Source organism: Catharus ustulatus, chromosome 2 (assembly GCF_009819885.2).
Source record: "Catharus ustulatus isolate bCatUst1 chromosome 2, bCatUst1.pri.v2, whole genome shotgun sequence".
In the NCBI taxonomy this organism is placed as follows: Eukaryota; Metazoa; Chordata; class Aves; order Passeriformes; family Turdidae; genus Catharus; species Catharus ustulatus.
The window spans coordinates 90,914,394-90,932,850 of NC_046222.1; the positions used below are offsets into that span (position 1 = coordinate 90,914,394).

At 46.1% G+C, this 18,457-nt stretch overlaps 1 protein-coding gene across 1 annotated transcript; it reads right to left on the minus strand.

The window, feature by feature from the left end:
- Positions 1–7,468: 7,468 nt before the first annotated feature.
- Positions 7,469–11,288, minus strand: CHST7 (carbohydrate sulfotransferase 7). Its single transcript, XM_033053228.1, has one exon. It carries the CDS (start codon positions 11,173–11,175, stop codon positions 9,781–9,783), a length of 1,395 nt encoding a protein of 464 aa, XP_032909119.1. The 5' UTR covers positions 11,176–11,288; the 3' UTR covers positions 7,469–9,780.
- Positions 11,289–18,457: the final 7,169 nt, after the last annotated feature.

Sequence of the window (18,457 nt, forward strand, 5' to 3'; positions counted from 1 at the left end):
TCGTTAGAAGATGAAAAAGTTTTATTAATTAAATGTCTAGCTCGAAATTATTCTAGCTATTCTGTAACAGATCACAAGAGAGTTCTCTCACACTTATCCCTGGACCTTTTCTTTCACACAACAGTAAAGATTTTTAAACTAATGTTTATTAAATGCACAGCCTAACCCTTCTGAAGGACAGGCTTTTTGCTATGAGGACTGGGGACTATCACTCACCTGCTCAGTAGCCTACTGAGCTGAAGGAGTTTTACTCTCTGCATACTGAGGAGTGCTCCAAGGTCTGCCCTCAGGAGCTCAGCATCTCAGAACTGGAATCCCTCTTGTCAGGAATCTCTGAAGCTCTAAGTACAGGCATGACCAGACATACTTTGACAGCTCCAAGCATCCTGAAACTCAGTTTAGAAATAAGCCAAGTTTATGCAGTCTTAAATTTGCTGACTAGCTGCTTCCTTCAGGGGTAGCATTACCAATTTACAAGCAACATGCTAACCTACAGTAGAGAGCTAAAAGCAGCAGGAGGGCCACTTTCCACGGCAGAACTATCAAGGCAGCTACACATAGCCTATACTGCTTGTCAAGATTTTAACTCCTTTCCTACTAAGGCACAAAGTCTCAGAAATATTGGCTAGTTGTTATTATTATCATCCAATCTGAATGTAACTGCTTTGGTCGTAAGTTCTTAGAAGAGTCAAGTGGCAGATATTTTAATAAAAATTTACAGAGAGGCAATAGGAAGATATGGTTTCCAATTTACAATTTAAGGATGCAAAATGAAATTCATGCTAAAGGAGCTTCTCATTTGCTGCAGTAGCTTGAGGCTGGGTCCTGTTTTCTAGCAGTTTCCACATTTTAGACATTAAAAACCTTGTGAACAGACAAAACCAATTTTCAAGTAAGCAAAAGCACCTCTTTTCATGCAAGAAATTGATGTTATATAAATGACTGGTTATCTGATTTGGGAGCATGAAGGTAGAACTGGGACTCAAGTATGGAAGTTGAGCAATATGCAAGGATGAACAAACCAAAGTGCTTTACTGAAACAAAAACTGTAAAATGGAGACCTGAAATGGAAATGAATAAGCTTGAAAGCTGAGTATTTGGGGCAGGTCATTGTTGTGTAAAAAAATAATTCTATAGTTACATGCTTGTGACAAGAACAAGCTAGCACAGAGCAATGGTAGCAGGCTCTTTTCTGCATCTAATAAGAGAAGTAACAGGCTTAAACTGAATCAAGAATTATTCAAACAGATGATTGAGAGCAGTTTTTAACAGTGGGCACATATAATGGGCAAAATGGAGCATGTGACTGCTAGATAAAGCCTTCATCCTTAATGATTTTAAAACCAGCTTGGAACAGGTGACAAATGTCCCACCCTCTCATCTCTAAATCCATTTGAGAAAGAGTTAAGCATCACTAAATGTTCTTAAATTGGCTTTATTAAAAAAGAGAAAAAATAAGAGAGGGGGATGCATACTCACAATGATTCAGTCAAGTCACCCCTGCTCAAGCTGCAGCTGAAATGACTGTGAAAAGTCAAGGAAAGGTTTTCAAATCTTCCACCAGAGAGGCCTCTGCTGTACTTGGATTGATCACCCACAGCCCTTTCCCATTATTTTAACAAGTGCTGCACTTTAGATCCTATCCAGAGCCCACCTGAAACTAGTTTCATGCCTGTGGACAAATAAACAAGGGACTAATCATTTCACAGCTGTATGGCAAAGCATTAAAGACAGCTCAGCCACAGGGAGGGTGGTGCTAGGGCTGGGTGGTCTCACATCCTGCACTTGCTGGCACAACTGGGATTTCTACCCATGGCAAGTGAACACCACACAGCCTTTGCTTACACAAACACACTCCACCTTTCCTTTCCCTTCAGTTCATCTCAAGGAAAAAAGGGCAAGACCTACCGGGTTAATGGTCTGGGTTTTGTGCTTCTCTTGATTTACTGTACAGCTCCAATATATTTTATTCAAATACTGGCAGAGGCATAATCCTCAGATTTCCTCGTAGGAAATGTTATGAGATACTAATGTATTGCAGAGTACTCCAGAACAAACTGGAGTCTGGAGTTAACAACATTTCCGTAAAGTCAGCATTCCCTCCTTTTCACAGAGCACAAACAAAATGTACAAAGCGTCTTTAAACTAGGGCTCTGGTCTTTTTTTCTACATTAAAGCTGATTTTTTCAGAAGACTTCAGCACTCTGTACGGAATTTCCTATGGGTCCCAGGGCTTCTGGACCACCAGCTTCATATCTAGCCATAACATGGTAGTCTACATCAGTTCCTTTCTATTTCTAAATTACAGGATTTGTCTTTTAAAATGAGTTGGCTCTTCCATCCCTTCCTGCCATGCTGTTCTCATGGTTAAAAAAACCCCACCTTCTTCCAACTTCCAGGCTGAAATGATTCATTGCTGATGTGTAAAAATCTGTTCTTATGCCAGTATTGTTCATAGCTTGATTACCTCTCTTCCACACTGCTGTTCAAACTGCTGTGCGCTGCTGTCCTCTTTCAACCTTGACTTTGACACTAAATAAACCACACAGCCTGGTCCTCCTCAGTAAGTTATTTCACCAGACATTTCTCTGTATCTATGAAAAATATTAATTCACCCTCTTGGGGCTCGGGTGCCTATGACAAAGAACATGTTAATACACCATACATTTGCCCTTTTCATGACTAGCTCACTCAGGGTTTCAGAGTCATCCCTTGAGGCATCAGTGCCCCCTGACCAGGCACATCTGAGCACTGACTGCCCCTACAGCAGTTCTGCAAAGCCATTTCCAGCATTCCAAAGGTGTCACTCAGCTTCTGCTTGATTTGGACTTGGCATTTTCAGAAAATCTAATTTACTTGTATAACATCTCACAGACACTGTGGCACCAGGGACTGAGTCCAGCTCCTCTGAGAGCTTTTAAATACCCCAGCCATGAGATACTCCTTCCACTCTTTTTCACCTACTTCAGTCTCCTACCAAATTCCTGCACACTTTCTAACCCCTGGCACAGACCAGGCAGTGCTCATGGTGCCAGATGTGCTGCACAATCCATTCCTGCCCCAGGTATGTTCAACCTTGAGTGTTGATCAAGTGCTGCACTGGAGAAAAAACAACCACTTGTGATACATGAAAAGGAGCATGAAAGGAGAGGCAGCAGACACTGAGTCTGACTCCTTCCGTGCTTGACTTTGCAGCACAGACATTGAACGCCTCTGTAACAGCGTGCATAGACAAGAGGTTTCCTGGCATTTTTTTAAAAGCTTGTACTGGAAACAATAGGTGTCAGTGACATGCACATGAGTCACTGCTAGAACTGGGACTTTTAAATCTGTCACTTGAACCAAGGACACAGACAAGGACCTCCCCCAGACTCCTCTGTTCTGGTGGCTGGTGATAATGCCCACTGCAGAAGTGACTGCAAAGGCACTCCCAAAGAGAGTTCAGACAAAGACAGCTGGGTGAGACAGCTCTCACATCATCCCTTGAACTCACAGTCTGAGCCCAACAGTCGCAGAACGTGGGCAAAGACTTGATTTTTACAAATTTTAGCTTTAAAACTTCAGTTTTGCAGGACAGCACTTCTTCCCATGCATCCCACCCCAATGCTGCTAGGAGAGCAGGGGCAGCTAATAAATTCCTAATACAGAGGGAGAGGGGAGTCTGGTTTGCAGGATAAATGTGTTTATGTGCTCTGGGAAAGGTACAGGAGAAGGCAAGTCACCACTGCCCTGTGGACCAGCTCTCCACCCAGGGGCTGGTCCACTGCCAGTTGTCTGCACAGCCATTTGAACTGAGACATGGCAAGAGCTGCTGTTGAAGTCACCAGTTTCCCCCTGCAATTTGGACTCAGATTCACCCTCCTCTCCATCTTCCCCCCTTTCCTGCCCTGAGCTTTCCTCTTCTATCTTCTCCAAACAATACACCAGGAGCAATTCCCACTCCTTGGTCCCTACTTCTCCAGTCTTGCTCTCTCCATGTTCCTTCCTTCCCTCACACACTCCAACCCAACTTTTCCAATTAAAGCAGTCACAACTTCCTGCGTCTCTTCATCAAATCCCAGTCCCTCATTCGTCTCACACCCAAGTCCTTTGCCCGACAAATCCCACTATCCTCAACTAAAAGAGAATTCCTTTCCCTATTCCCTCATGTTTACCTCATCTGTCATCAATGTCTTCTCCCTCTCACCTGTAGTCCTTTCCATTATTAAGCACTGGAAAGCTGAACACTGGATTTGTGGGTCCTTCTTAGGAACAAGTGCAACACAGAAAGAGGGGATAGGCAAGAAGGCATCAGTGGGAACTAGGAATGGCAGACTCCTCCCTACTCAGCACAGTGATGCAGCCCCTGCCACAGTTACATGGCTTTGATTCCCACTGTACCACAATGAGTTTTCTATGGGAAAGAAAGAGCTTTGCACATGCTCACTGGAGATAAGACCAATGCAGATTTTATTTGGTATAAAATAAAGATACATACACATACCAAAACCACTTTTACTGAGCACATGCTATCCATTTTATACAAACATTAATATTTGGCCAAAACAGAATAGAATGCAGAGGTAAAAATAAAATCACAGGGAACATCCTCTACAAAGAGGTAACCTCCTCTACTCAAACTGGAGTTCCTGTCCCAAAACACTGAAGTGACAAATGATTTCAAGGAAATATCTTTGAGAATATTTGAACACAGGCAAAAGATCATCACATCCTAAGTTAAAGAGAATATAGTTTTGACTGAAAATCCAAGAGACTTAAACCTTATGCCCATGACAAAAAGCTTCAGTCTATATACAGTTGAAATTTGGCAAAGTTGGACCTTTAGAAACAGGACAAGAAGTTTGGAAGCTCCAGGGAAGGACTGGATTCCCATGTAATAGCAACAAGAAATGGCACTGCAGGTGCCCCAGGTTAGCAGCAGAGCTAAACATCTCTGTGGTGGAAGCAAGAATTTCACAGTACTCAATATCCAGACTGCAAGTCCTAAAATGTGAATCAGCTTCCAGCCTGTTGTTCAGAGCTGAGACTGCCAGATACACATCTCACCAATGAACAACAAGCCCCTTAATTACACCTCAATGTGTTTGCATCCAGCATTCATTTCTGAAACACAGCCAGGAGAAGGACAGTCTGGGCCTGGCCCCACATTCACACCCCCACACACACACACCCACACACACACACACACTTGCCAGTGGGGTGTTGAATGCTGCTAGTGCAAGGTTTGACAAATTGTATTTCTCCCATGTTGTTCTCCATGGTGGTATATGTCACATCAAGTTAAAGAGGAAAGACAAAACAACATTGCAGGTAGTCCCAGTGCCTCATGGATTGCATGGTGACTCTGAGAAATGACATGCACCATCAGAGAGTCTCAGTGACAGCTCTCTGTGCCCAAGAAAGGAACAGAACATGCTGTCGGGCTTGCTGGCTCTCAGGGCTTCAGTGGCTTAATTGCATTACCATAACAAACCCAGAAACTCTGCAGTATTTTTATCGCTGAGCTTTACTGGGAATGGTGATACTGAGAACTTCATGCAGAAACTCAGGACTTTCTTGATGCCCAGACTGATAGGGGAGGAGGGGGCTAAAATGACTCATGCAATACTGAAGTTGTTAAATAAGTAACTCCACAACCATTCTAACACTTCTGTTAGATACTGAAACTGGTACCAAACTATTTCTATTGTATCTGCAGTATGTAAGTACATACTGTGGATATCTACAAGGACTCCATCGGTAACACCCTAAGGACTAGAAATAAGGTAGGGTTCAAGTATTTCTCAGCCCTGAAATTTCATAATTTCCCACAAGAAACAATTTAAATACAGATATGATGTTGTAAAATAGCAGTTAACAATTATGGCATGGAAATGTCCCAGCCTTTTATGAAAAATTACAGTACTCAAGTTTCTACCTCCCTTCACTCAACTGTGTGTCAATCAGAAATTCAGTAAAACTAGACAGAAATGTCTTGTGAGCATTTGTGAGTTTTGTACCCATTTCCTACTATGGCTTTTTAATAAATTAGCGTTGTTAATTTATTGTATGTAATGAAGCACAAGGAGGTAATTTTTACTGAAATACTAATAGTCTGAAATACTAAAACTTTATGGCTGAGTCCTGCACTCTGATTCTAAGCCTTCCAAGTTCAGGTTGGCTATAAAAATGTGTTTTCTGGTCTCTTGCTTATCATGCCACGGTCTTCTCTAAATGAGCAGTCACGGTTCAATTTTCTACATCATCCAGTAGAACTGTGACTTCACCTCAAACTGCCCAAGCCAAAAATGTCTAGCTCCTCTCAAAATGTAGTCTAACTATGGGTGTCCTGCTTTCAGCAAGTTCTGGTTGGTTCCAAAGATCTCTGCCACTGAAACTCCATGCTGGTTGTCCTAATCAGGCCTGTTTCTGTCTTTTCAGTAAATGCCAACACTGACATTTGACAGTACATTTGCTTTTTTTTCAAGGCCTGAGTTTCAAGACCAAGCACATGCTGTAAGCACCCTGAATGATGCTGTCCAATGCCATCAAAACACCCTGAAGAGAAAAATGGGATGCATTTGTTGGTGAGCCTTAGTTGTCCTCTTTGGACAGAATTTTAGAAAACCTTCTAGTGATCGAAGTGCACATGTCACATCACCAGTCATTAAGCAATTGTCATCCACATACTGTTCTAAGATGTCACTCTGGCTTAATTGCTCTTTCCTCAGCTTTGGATATTCCCTATAGATTTTTTAGATGAGTTTTCTAATTGAATTCAGGTGCACTGAATATAAAAATAAAAACTGCACTTGCTATATTTTGTACACTGCCCAATGGAGCCCTTCTCACATAATACATAAAATAAAAATTTAAAATAATCACTCACAGAGAACAACCAGGCTAGTGAACAACATTTGCTGACAGAAATAATTATTGATACAGAAAATGCACCTATCATAGAATATCCTGAGTTGGAAGAGATCCACAAGGATCAGCAAAGTCCAACTCCAGGCCCTGCACAGGACAGCCCCAACAGTCACATCATGTGCCTGGAACATTGTAAAAAAATTTCTTGAGCTCTGTCAGGCTTGAGGCTGTGACCATTTCCCTGGGGAGCCTGTTCCAGTACCCAAGCACCCTCTAGGTGAAGAACATTTTCCTAATATCCAACCTAAACCTCCCCTGACACAGCTTCAGGCCATTCCCTGGGTCCTGTCACCGATCCCCAGAGAGAAGAGATCAGTGCCTGCCTCTGCACTGCCCCTCATGAGGAAGCTGTGGACCATGGTGAGGTGTCCCCTCAGTGTCGTCTGCTCCAGGCTGAACAGACCAAGTGACCACAGCTGCTCCTCACATGGCTTCCCCTCAAGGCCCTTCCCCACCTCTGCTACTCAAAAATGGAAACAGTTTCAGAAAATGCTAAATAAATTCCAATAAGTAGATTTCCTCCCAACTACAAGAATCAAGTTAAGCTAGATGTTAACACTGCTCATCATGATGAACCATTTTAAGTGAAATTAGGTGTGAATTTTGAAAGACTTATGAAAGATATTTACCACCTGAAAGAGCATAATGAGATTCCCTGTCAAGGTGAGGAGAATGCTTAACTGTTGCATCACACAATTCTGTGGCTGCAACTTGCTAAGAACAAATCAACAGGATATACCGGATTTTAATCTCCCATCCAATTTAAGAAAATAAGTACCGTATCATCTTTTGGTATGCACAAAAATCTTAATTTCTTTCCAAACCTGTCAGTACAAGCCAGGCTGTACTGGCTGTAGTCCCAGAAAAGCCATCCAAAATAGATTACCTGACACAGGTTATCAAGGCATTGTACAGGTATTGTCTATCTATACAAATACCATTATTAAATGCCACTGGAACACCCAGAGACAAATTTTGGTGTCACAGGCACAGTGAGAGAATGCAGAAACATCCCTTAGATAATACACAAGGTTTTCCAGCACAAAACAAGACCCTGTAAATCTTATTTCAAGTAGAAGCCAAAGGTTGCAAAACTATATGAAGTATGCTACAGGGAAATGGATTCATTTGTTCAAAAACATTTTTACGACTACATTTTCCTTTAGATAATGAAAGAAACCTGCTTCTTGTGCCAACATATGCTCAGATGAAGGGAAAAAAGCTAAAATAAATGAAGGTTCATCCTAACTTAGTGACATGCTGTGCAGCATAACAGAGCACAAAAAGTACAGTGCAATTCAAACACCTCTTCCATGACAACATCTTCGAACTGCCTTTATTTTCAGCACTTTATATAAATACTGTATTCTTTCTGATCCTGGATTATCCTCAGTTTGAAACTCATATTCTGGGTCTGTATTTGAGGACTACATGTAAACATCTCTATAATCCTGCACACTCTTGTGGGGCCATTTAAAGACTACCAGACTGTAACATATTCAAAAGCAGTCTCCATGAAGTTATGAAACTGCATCCCTAAATTACAACTGAACCTTCTATCCCCACATCAAGAAATTAAGAAACAAAGGTACTTGCAGATAAACACACACCCTCTTTTTGCACAAGTTGCAGGATATCTGCAGGAACATATCATTTTAAAATACAAAATAAAACTTCAGGGGTTTTTGTTTGTTTGTTTCATTTGTTTGTTTTTAATGTAAGATTTTATTTGGGAACTTCATGATTAATTTGTCCTAGGAAACATTTGCTTTTGTCCAGGAATTGCCAGCTGAGAGGATGTTATTGTTTGGAAGGGATGTGATCAGGAGAACCCTGAGCACGGCACAATGTGTCAGCCTGGAAGCAAGGGAAGAAAAGGGATTCTCTCATCTGACAAAGAAAACAAAACGGAAACATCAAGCATTTGCCTTCTAGTTCCATTCACCCCTACATATGTTCCAAAGAAACATGGTAGTCACCTGTATCTCACATGAGTGTCACCAAATTATATCAATATATGTATATATATATATAAAAAATTCTACTTTCAACACAATTACAGATTTCTTTAGAAAAGCAAAGATTTCTGCCATGAACATCTTCAAAACACATAAGCAGGCGAATGCTTACCCTCCCTGCATGACCGCTTACCCTGCTGCTCGGAATGATGGACAGAGTTGGACATGGTTCCCCTTCCCTCAGCACCCTCCCTACAGCACCAGCAATAAGCAGGGGCAGAGACCTTCCCTGCAGAGCAGGTTTGGAGCAGCAGAGCTGAGTCCTGCCCTGCAGCAGGCACCTTCCTGACTGCCCAGGCCCCTGCTGACCCCTGCAGTGACTTCACAGAAGCCTCTTGTGTTTCAGTAGCAGTAGGATGGAGGTCAGTGTGATTCAGAGCTCCGGAAGGGCAATGCTCTCACAGGAGCACCTTCCAGGCCCTCTAGTTCCTTGCTGAGAGTGTTCACCTGGGGGATTTTAAAATTTTCATGCAGTTTGTTTGTAGCATACCTGTGCTTTGTACACGACCACGGTTTCACGCTAAAAGGCTCCAAGAGTGATGCCGTACTCGGAAGACACCTCTCACCAAACCCTTTTCGTAAATAAAACATTCCCCCTGCCCTCTTCACCCAGCCCAGAAGGAACACAGCCACGATACGCCACAGCGGCACGGGGGGCCGGGACCCTGCAGCGCTGCGTGTACCCGAGGCGAGGAGGGTGTCCCTCAGCCGGAGCTGCCCCCGAGGGAGCGCCCGGCCCACCAAGCTGTGCCTACCATGCCAGCGGTGAGCCCCGCGCTCAGCTCTGCCCGACGGCTCTGCCCGTCCGTCCGCCCTCGGGCCCGTCCGGGACACGGGACACGGGGCTCGGGCGCTACCGGGCGTCGCCGGCGCTGAGGGGGTAGGCGAGGATGCTCATGGCCTCTCCGCACGCCGCCTCCACCTGCCGCACCTGCTGGCGGCTGAGGCGCTCCCGCCAGGCGTGCACGGCCTCCCGCGCGTCGCGGGCGGAGATGAGGAAGGGCCGGTCGGAGGAGTAGGCGGCGCCGCGGGTCATGTTGAGCACGAAGTCCTCCAGGGCTGGCGGCACCGTCAGCCCGGCGAAGCGCAGCAGGCGGCGCAGCTCGGCGCGGGGCTCCCGCACCAGGTCCTCGTAGCGGAGCTGCGTGTAGCGGCGGCGGAGCCAGTCCGGGGCGCGCCGGGCCAGGAGGAGATCGCGGAGCCAGGACTGGCAGATCACCTCCAGCGCGCCGCCGAGGAAGAACTCGGCGCGGTGCTGCGGCTGCGGCGGCCGCCCTCCGCCCAGCAGCCCGGGCGGCAGCAGCAGATGCTGCTGCTGGTGGCGGGCCGGGCCCCGCGGCTCCGTGCGGTGGCGGCTGCGCAGCACCTGGACGCTCTCCCGCAGCAGCGCCTGCCGCGCCTTCAGGCGGGAGTTGTGGACGGCGCGGGGGTCGCGGAAGAGCTGCACCACCCGCAGGTTGAGGCCGGGCTCCCGCAGCAGCGGCAGCAGCGCGCCCAGCTCCAGCAGCCGCACGTCCTTGATGACCACCACCGGGTACTTGCGGCACTCGGCCTCCAGCTCCCGCAGCGCCCGCGGCGGACACGTCTCCTCGCAGGTTGCGCCGTCGACGAGGCCGATCTCCCCGCGGGGCCGCGGGGCGGCGGGGCAGAGCGGCGGCGAGCAGATCACCTTGTTGGTCCGCCAGCCGAAGATGCTGGCCGTGGTGAGGTTGTCGGCGGCGGGCGGGGCGGGGGCCAGCGGGTCGCGGGGGCCGGACGGGGCGGTGTAGAGGCGCAGGACGGAGAAGTCGCATCGGAAGAGGGCGCGCAGCATGTCGCGGAGGGCTCCCTGCAGACTCAGCGCGTCCCCCGGGTAGAGCGCCTGCCAAAGGTGCCACATGGGCTCGTAGAGGTAGAAGACGTCGGGGTGCTGGTTGAAGAGCTCCCCGAGGAAAGAGGAGCCCGTTCGCCAGGTAGCGTGCAGGTAGATGTGCCGCTTCCCCGCGCTGCCGTTACCCGCCGCCCCGGCCGTGCCCCCCTCATCCTCCTCCTCTTCCTCGTCCAGCGGCGGTCGCTGCTCCCAGCCCCACTCACTCAGAGCCTCCTCCAGGCTTGGGCAGCGCCGCAGCAGCGGCTCCTCGTCCACTCGCCCGCGCCTGGCCCCGTAGTCCAGCGCGTAGGGCACCAGCAGGAGCAGCAGCAGCGTGTACAGCACCAGCACCGCGGCGAAGCGGCGATGTTCGCCTCGCCACCGTCGCCGGCCCTTCATCGCTGGGGCCGGCTCGGACGCCGGCTCCGCCGACCCTCTGTTTGCCGGAGGGCGGCTCTTTGCGGAGAAGCAAAGTTAGCGGCGGCGGGGCTGTGGGCGGCGGGCGGTCCTCCCCGCCGGGGAGCACGCCCACGGGCACGCCGGCCCGGCTCCGGGCCGCTGGCCGCGCCGCCCGCCGCTCTCGCCGCCGTCTCCTCCTTCTCGTCCTGCTCCTCCTCGCAGCGCGACGCGGAAGCGCCCGCACCTGCCCCCGCTGCCGCCCGAGCAGCCACCGCCGCCGGCGGGGCGCGGGCTGCTGCTGCTGCTGCTCCCGGTGCCGCTGCGCCGGGCTCCGGGCCGCCCCTCGCCCGGCCTCCCTCCCCCGGGCAGGGCCGGAGGGGCGGGCTCGGCACGGCGGGACTCACCCCCGAAAAGATCACCTCCCGTCACTCCCAGAAAAGGAGGTGTGTTGGCCAGGACAGGTACCGAGCAGCCGAGGGTGTCCCGAGGAGGAGTGGTTGGTCCTGCTATTCACCAGAGCTCCGGAGAACACACAAGACGCTACAGTGAGGAGAAGAGGTGCCAAATGTATTTTTAGGGTAGACGACAGCTATTAAAATCTGCAGTGAGTTTCAGAAATGCTGCAGTTCGGCGCTATAGAGAGCTGCGGGGTTTCTCAGCCACACTTTTGTCTACGTGTGTGTGCTGATGGGATGCGGACATCTCGATCATGACTCATTGCTCCAGTTTTTACACCTGTAAGTTCCACAGCTGTCTGAGTGGGTCACCCTTTGCAGCTGCAAGGAAGAAATGGGCATCCATAGAGGGACATTCAACCTATTGTGGATGTCTTCCTGATAGCTCTATTAACTACAGTAGGAGCATAAAGTTACCCGTTCAAACGTTGACTTCTAGTTTTTTAGACGTCTAAGATTAGTTATGGTCTCCTTGGAGAGGGAAAGTCAACAAGATATTGACTTCAGGTGTTTAAATTAAAATTCGTCTCAGAATCTCCAGCTCAGCCCTTGCCTGACCTTGGAAGATGCTCACATAAGGAGATGAACCATGATCCCATGCCCCTGGTTAAGGCATCCAGCTGTCAGGAAAGTGAGGTCCCTGTCCTGCTGGTGGTGTAGTGGGAGCTGCTGACAGTCCGGTCCACTAGACAATAGGTGGCATCCTCTGTAAAACACTACTAATACTCAGGTATGTTGTGCAGGGTGAAATTCAGAGAGGTTAATACAGTTCTTGCCCTTGGTGTATGATGCTTTGACTCCCAGAAGTGTCTGTGGTATATAAACAGATGTGGGTAGACATGATACAGCCCTTGTCAATGACACCACATGCAACAGAGTGCGGAAGCAACCCATTAGTTTCATGGGTTCTAAAAATGCTGCATCTGTCGTACAGATGTATAGATACACAGCCTGAAGATGCTGGACATAGTATGAGTGTCTAGTTATTAAATAATAATCTTATTTTGAATTTGTCAGGCAAAGCACAAGGACCAGAAATCAATGTTATTGAGAAAAAGCATGATTCTCTTCTGTCCAGGGGGTGAGCCAGTAGTCTGCCTGCTAATGCTTTACTTGCCCCATGTTAATAAGTGTTAAAGACTGGGCTTCCTGCCCTTTATAGCGTGCTGAGTGAGTAGATGGTGCCAAACAAGCTTTGTGAGCTCCTTAGCAGAAGAATGTAGAAATTATAGCATTGGAAAGGAGATTGTGCCTCAACATACATTTTGCCGCTTATGTCTTTAAACACCAAGATACATCAGTATCTCACAGTCACCAGTGTAACTTTCACCTCTGACTCACTAATACCAGGATTTTATTCAGACCCTCAAACAACTAAAGGAGGATGACAGAATAAAAACACACATGTCAAAATCAGGTTACAGTCTTGCCAAAAAAAACCTTTCCCCATCCAAAAACCGTGCATACTTAGTATTTTGAGAGTCTCAAGCACAGCTGACTTGTATTTTGCATCATGCAAAATACTAATTTGGATAGATTTGCCAAGATGGGATCCTGAGAAGTGCTGATGAGAATGGATAATTCTGAGATGCCGGGATTTCCCCTTTGAAAGACAAAAATACTGGGTTGGCAGTAGCATCAACACCACTGACGGCCAATGAGCCATGCTGCAAGATGTGTTACTTTAAACTAATTTTTATGACACATGCTTAGGCCTAAGAATTAAAATCAAGGTCTTAAACCTGCCTAACTGAAATAAACCTGTCTTGCAAAGAATCAAATGTCTCAGAGAATAAGACAACCCATCAGAAAAATGCGAAACCGTGGAAATATAACTATGTATGTCTTATGCTGATTTTCTTTCAGACAGTGGAGCTACAAACTTCTGTGGCAACTTTTCTAGAAAAAATGAAGTATACAAATAGCTTTACCACAAGCTACATATTTCAGTTAAGACAAATCCATAGTTGTTAGAAGATTATCAGATCAAAAAAGAATTCCAGTAAATGTTTTGTTCTGCACCTTCACAACGGTCCCTCTACTGAAAGAGGATTAGGCTGTGTTTACTTTAGTTGTTTTGGGTTACAGCTTTTTTGGCGCAGGGAGATTCCAGCAAAGCCAGTATTTATTTTGTCACCCAGCAAGTGCCAGAGCTAGACTTGTAATCATTGAGCTCCAGCCTTCCTGAAGAAAGTACCTACTTTACAAGAAGTACCTAATTTGAGTATTGGGGAATGGACTGCTGATCTAAACAGAGTGGGAAGAGATCAGCTTTATCTTGTCTTCATTTTCAGTTCTGTACTGAGTTCTCTCTTCAGCACAGATAAGAGAGATTATTTTCCCTATTCAGGCTTTTTCTATAAACCACACCATTTACATATACAAATTATCTGCATCTCCTTCTAAGATAGGACAGTTCTGTACCCAAAGTAGACTGCCAGGTTCTTCTTCCCTGATTTGTGAAGCAGTTTGCCCGTTTGGCATCTAGCTCTGCCATTTTTTGGTGATAATTCTGTGCTTAATATTACTTTGAAAAAGGGAGCAGGGGGAAGAATACAGACAGAGTATGTTCTGCATACTTTAGTATTGCAGTATTTCCTTTCTAGTTTCCATGCTTGTCACTGTAAGTACTGTCAGCTTTTAATATAACATAGCACTGGCTTCCTGTGTATTATCTCTCTAACTTAATTTTTGTTCTTCTGTCTCCCACGGTGCTTCTGCTGTCAAGAGAGATGGTAAATGCTGGAATGCTTCATTTCAGCCTCAATAATTTTTATCTTCTCAGCAGTCTTCAAAATAGAAATAGTTGCCTCTATATCTTGCAATCTTTCAGCTCTCCCATGCTCTTGTCATTTTCACAGAGTACTTTGTGAGTAAAAATAGCTTGATTTGCTGATAAAATTAAACATACTTTGCACATGGAGCGCCGCCCTCAAACATCCTGACTGTTAATGAGCTCTTTGCTTGCACATGTTGTCACTCACAGCCTTCAGCCAAGAGGAAGTCCGTGGTTAGTAGCAGCTTCAAAATCTTCCAGAAGCCAACAAACTAGGACAATTGTCCATATTTTTGAAGTTCTTTTGTCATCAGATGTTCCAACATGTGCAATACCACATGTTTCGCATATGGGACCAGACTTAGTAGCTCACATTTCAGAAAGGACTCGAGAATAGTGGGAAGGACAAGCTGGTCCAGGCGGGATGACTAGTGCAGAAGGGACTTTTGGCAGTGTGGTTTTCTCTGAAAGTGGAACAGAGATTGAGGACCTGCAAAAGGTCAAAAATGCCACAGAGGTTCTGAGACACTCAATGGAAATTTAGAGGATCTGAAGAAAGTGTGAAGTAAGGCAAAAGCAGAGTAGATTTCTAATCTAGGCTGGTAAACAGTTGGGTGGAAGTGGCTCCAGACACAAAGCCACATTCAGGAGGCAGCAATTTTGCTTTCTGCATGTACATCTGTTGTCACTCTTGAGCATCTGCAAGGAAGACAAGGAAATCTGCAGGAACTGTAGCATTCTTAACTGCCTCGGTCTTGTGTACTCCTGATCATTACACTGGCACAGTGTAGTCTACACCTCTGAGTTTCTCTGTGGGGATTTGAGAAGCCAGGTGTACAGTTATTGGTCACAGTCAGCATGGCTTCACGAGGGGAAAGTCTTGCTTATCAAACCTGATTTCCTTTTAGGACAAGATAACCTGTCTAAGGGCTTGGATTTCAGTAAAGCTTTCAATACTGACTCTCACAGTATTGATCTGGACAGAATGTCCAGTACATAGCTAGATAAACACATGGGTGAGCAACTGCCTCACAGGTTAGGCATAAAGGATTGCAGTGAATACAGGCATAACACTAGTGACCTGTCACTAGTGGGGCTCTGCAGGGCTCTATCACAGGTCTTGTTCTCTTGCACATCTTCATAAAGGGCTTGGATGCAGGACTGGAAGGGAGCTAACTAACTGCAAACTAAGCAGGTTTGCAGACAATACAAAACTGGAAGGAGCTATTGCTCCCTTGAAGGCAGGGAGGCCCTGCAGAGAGACTTCAACGAATCAGGGGGCTGGGCAATCACCAGCAGTATGAAGTTCAACGAGGCAAAGTGCAGGATTCTGCACCTGGGATGGGGCAGAATGTATGGACAGACTGAGGAATGAGATGCTGGAAAGCAGCACCATGGAAAGGGACATGGAGGTCCTGATCAAGATGAACATGAGTCACCAGTGTGCCCTGGCAGCCAGGAGGGCCAACCCTGCCCTGGGGACATCAGGCACAGCATGGCCGGCTGGGCAAGGGAGGGGATTGTCCTGCTCTGATCTGAGCTGGGGCAGCCTCACCTAGAATACTGTGTGCAGTTTTGGGTAATGCAATGTAAGGAAAATATAAAACTATTAGAGAGTGTCCAAAAGAGGCCAGTGAAGATGGTGAAGGGCCTTGAGGCCACCCTGTATGAGTGGCTGAGAGTCTGTTCAGCCTGGAGAAGAGGAGACTGAAGAGAGACCTCATGGCAGACTACAACTTTCTCATGAGGGGAAGAGGAGTAGCAAGCACTGATCTCTTCTCTGTGGTGAACAGTGACAGGACCCAAGGGAATGGCCTGAAGCTGTGTGTGGGGAGATTTAGTTTAGATATTAGAAAAAGGTTCTTCACCCAGAGGGTGGCTGGGCACTAGAAGAGGCTCCCCAGGGCAGTGGTCACAGCACCAAATTCAAGAAGCATTTGTACAACACTCAGGCACATGATGGGACTCTTGGGGATGTTCTGTGCAGGGCAAGGACTTTGATGATCCTTGAGGGTCCCTTCCAGCTCAGCATATTCTGTGGTTCTGTACAGCTTCAGATTTTGGTTAATACAATCACATAGCTACCATGCAACTCATACCACCCAATGGCTCTGCAGAAGAGCAGGAACAGCAGAAAGGCTTGAGAGTCCCTCTGTATCCCTCAGGCTGAGGGAAGCTGGCAGGTCGTTTGGGAACCAACAGCATGCGTGGAGTTAGAATGGAGGGGATGCATTTCTCCCTTCCCTCCCAAATTTCTCCAGTTATTTCTAAGAACTCATGAAGTTGTAAAGTTAGGCCTGCTGCTCCTCTCTGCTTCCTGACATAAGGGCTGGGTACAGAGAGTGAGCTGAGAAGGTGTTCAGATTAAGCCAAATTCAGCACTGCAGGCTGTGTTTGGGCTAAGGGATGCTTGATAGCCCAGTGCAGCATTGCTCAACCAGCTCCAGCAGCCTGGCGGGTACCTAGGTAAGGGAACTCTTCTATGCCCAAGAGAAGCAAAGATGTTTTATTTCTGCTTTTGATTTATTTAAAAATTAACATATAATTAATATTCTACAATGTAATTGTCAGAGTAGAGATTGTCTGTGGCTTTTCAAGAATGTGAGATCTGAGTACTGAAATGGCAAAAAACAACAACAAAAAAAGGAAGCAGGAAGGTTTGGGGTTTTTAAATTTAAAACATGGTTATGTCATCAGTGATCTTGTGAGCTCCTCTAAATTCCTCTAAGAATGGGAGTTAATGCCATCATTGAAGATAGAAAATGCTACTAGGAAATGTAATAAGAAAATGCAGGAGGTAGAAGGCACAGCAAAGCAAGCTTATGTATTTGTTGAGATTCAAGAGGAAGTGCAGAAGGAAGTCTGTTAGTATTTATAACAGTGTAAATTCAGATAAATCAGCAACAATGAAAGGAGAAAACACCTATTCCATAATCAAACTCAGTGCTAATGTAACTTGAATTTTCCTAAATTCTGTCAAGGATGACTCTTAATCTGAAGACTTTAAACCTCTTCCCTGTAGAGTGGGCTTTGTTGTCCCGTTAGCAGAAAGGCAGTTCTCTCACAGCCCAGAAACACTTACACTGCATCAATAGCCAGCACCCCCATCACACTGCCTGGCAATTAACAGCAGCTGCCTCAGTAAAATTATTCCTATGGTAATGTGTTTGGGGTCTCACATCTTTGAGTACAAGAACTGCCTCTATACTAAAATGTATGGGAAATAATAGTTTTTAATGGCAGAAACTGTGAATCTTTTTCTGCTTTCTCTCATTGTCACAGGCTTACTATTACTGAATTAGAGATGCTGATTAACAGCAAGCTTTTGCAACTCAACAACTTAAGCCATTGTGTTGGCATAATTAGGGAACTAATTCTTTCACTGTTCACTCAAGCGAAGAAATGAACTAGAAAATTTAAGACCTATTTTTAACGGGGGATTTTTTTTTCCCCCCAAGGTAACCCCTCTGACAGCTATTGTAACAAAATACTTGCAATTCTCCTGCACTTTCCTAAGGCAACACTTTCATGCACAGAATATAGTTTTTGGACTGAGCATCTATCTGCCTTTTTATTCACTTCAGTCATATGTGCAAATCCATACTGGCATATGCAAATGAAAATGCTGAGTGCTCAATCATTGCACCTACTTTATAAATATGTCCCATCAAGTTTTCTGAAGATAATTTTGGAAATTCAGAATTTCTGAATAATTTCTGCAGATTATTCCCAGGAGAAATTACTGTGCCTGTAAGGAAGAAAGACAAATGCCAGAATGTATAATTCACTTGAAAATTAATCTTGTATATGCTTGTGCCATATTATTTAACTTTCATGAGGAAGATGTTAGCAGGCAAAAAGATACTGATTCTGGGAAATTCCTGGGTTCCTGGAACCTCTGGGAGCCAGTTTAACTCCCTGCTTGTCATTACTGGTTATTAATGAGGAAGTCTTCTCTGGGCTTTTTATGCTGTTAATTGGGGGTTTCTGACTGGAATGGTAGTCAGCAGTCCACAATTTCTTTTTTCAGCTGTCTAATGAGTGCAGCAGA

Excerpts from the sequence above, each read along its gene's own strand:
- CHST7 (XM_033053228.1), bottom strand. The coding sequence starts at position 11,175 with ATGAAGGGCCGGCGACGGTGGCGAGGCGAACATCGCCGCTTCGCCGCG.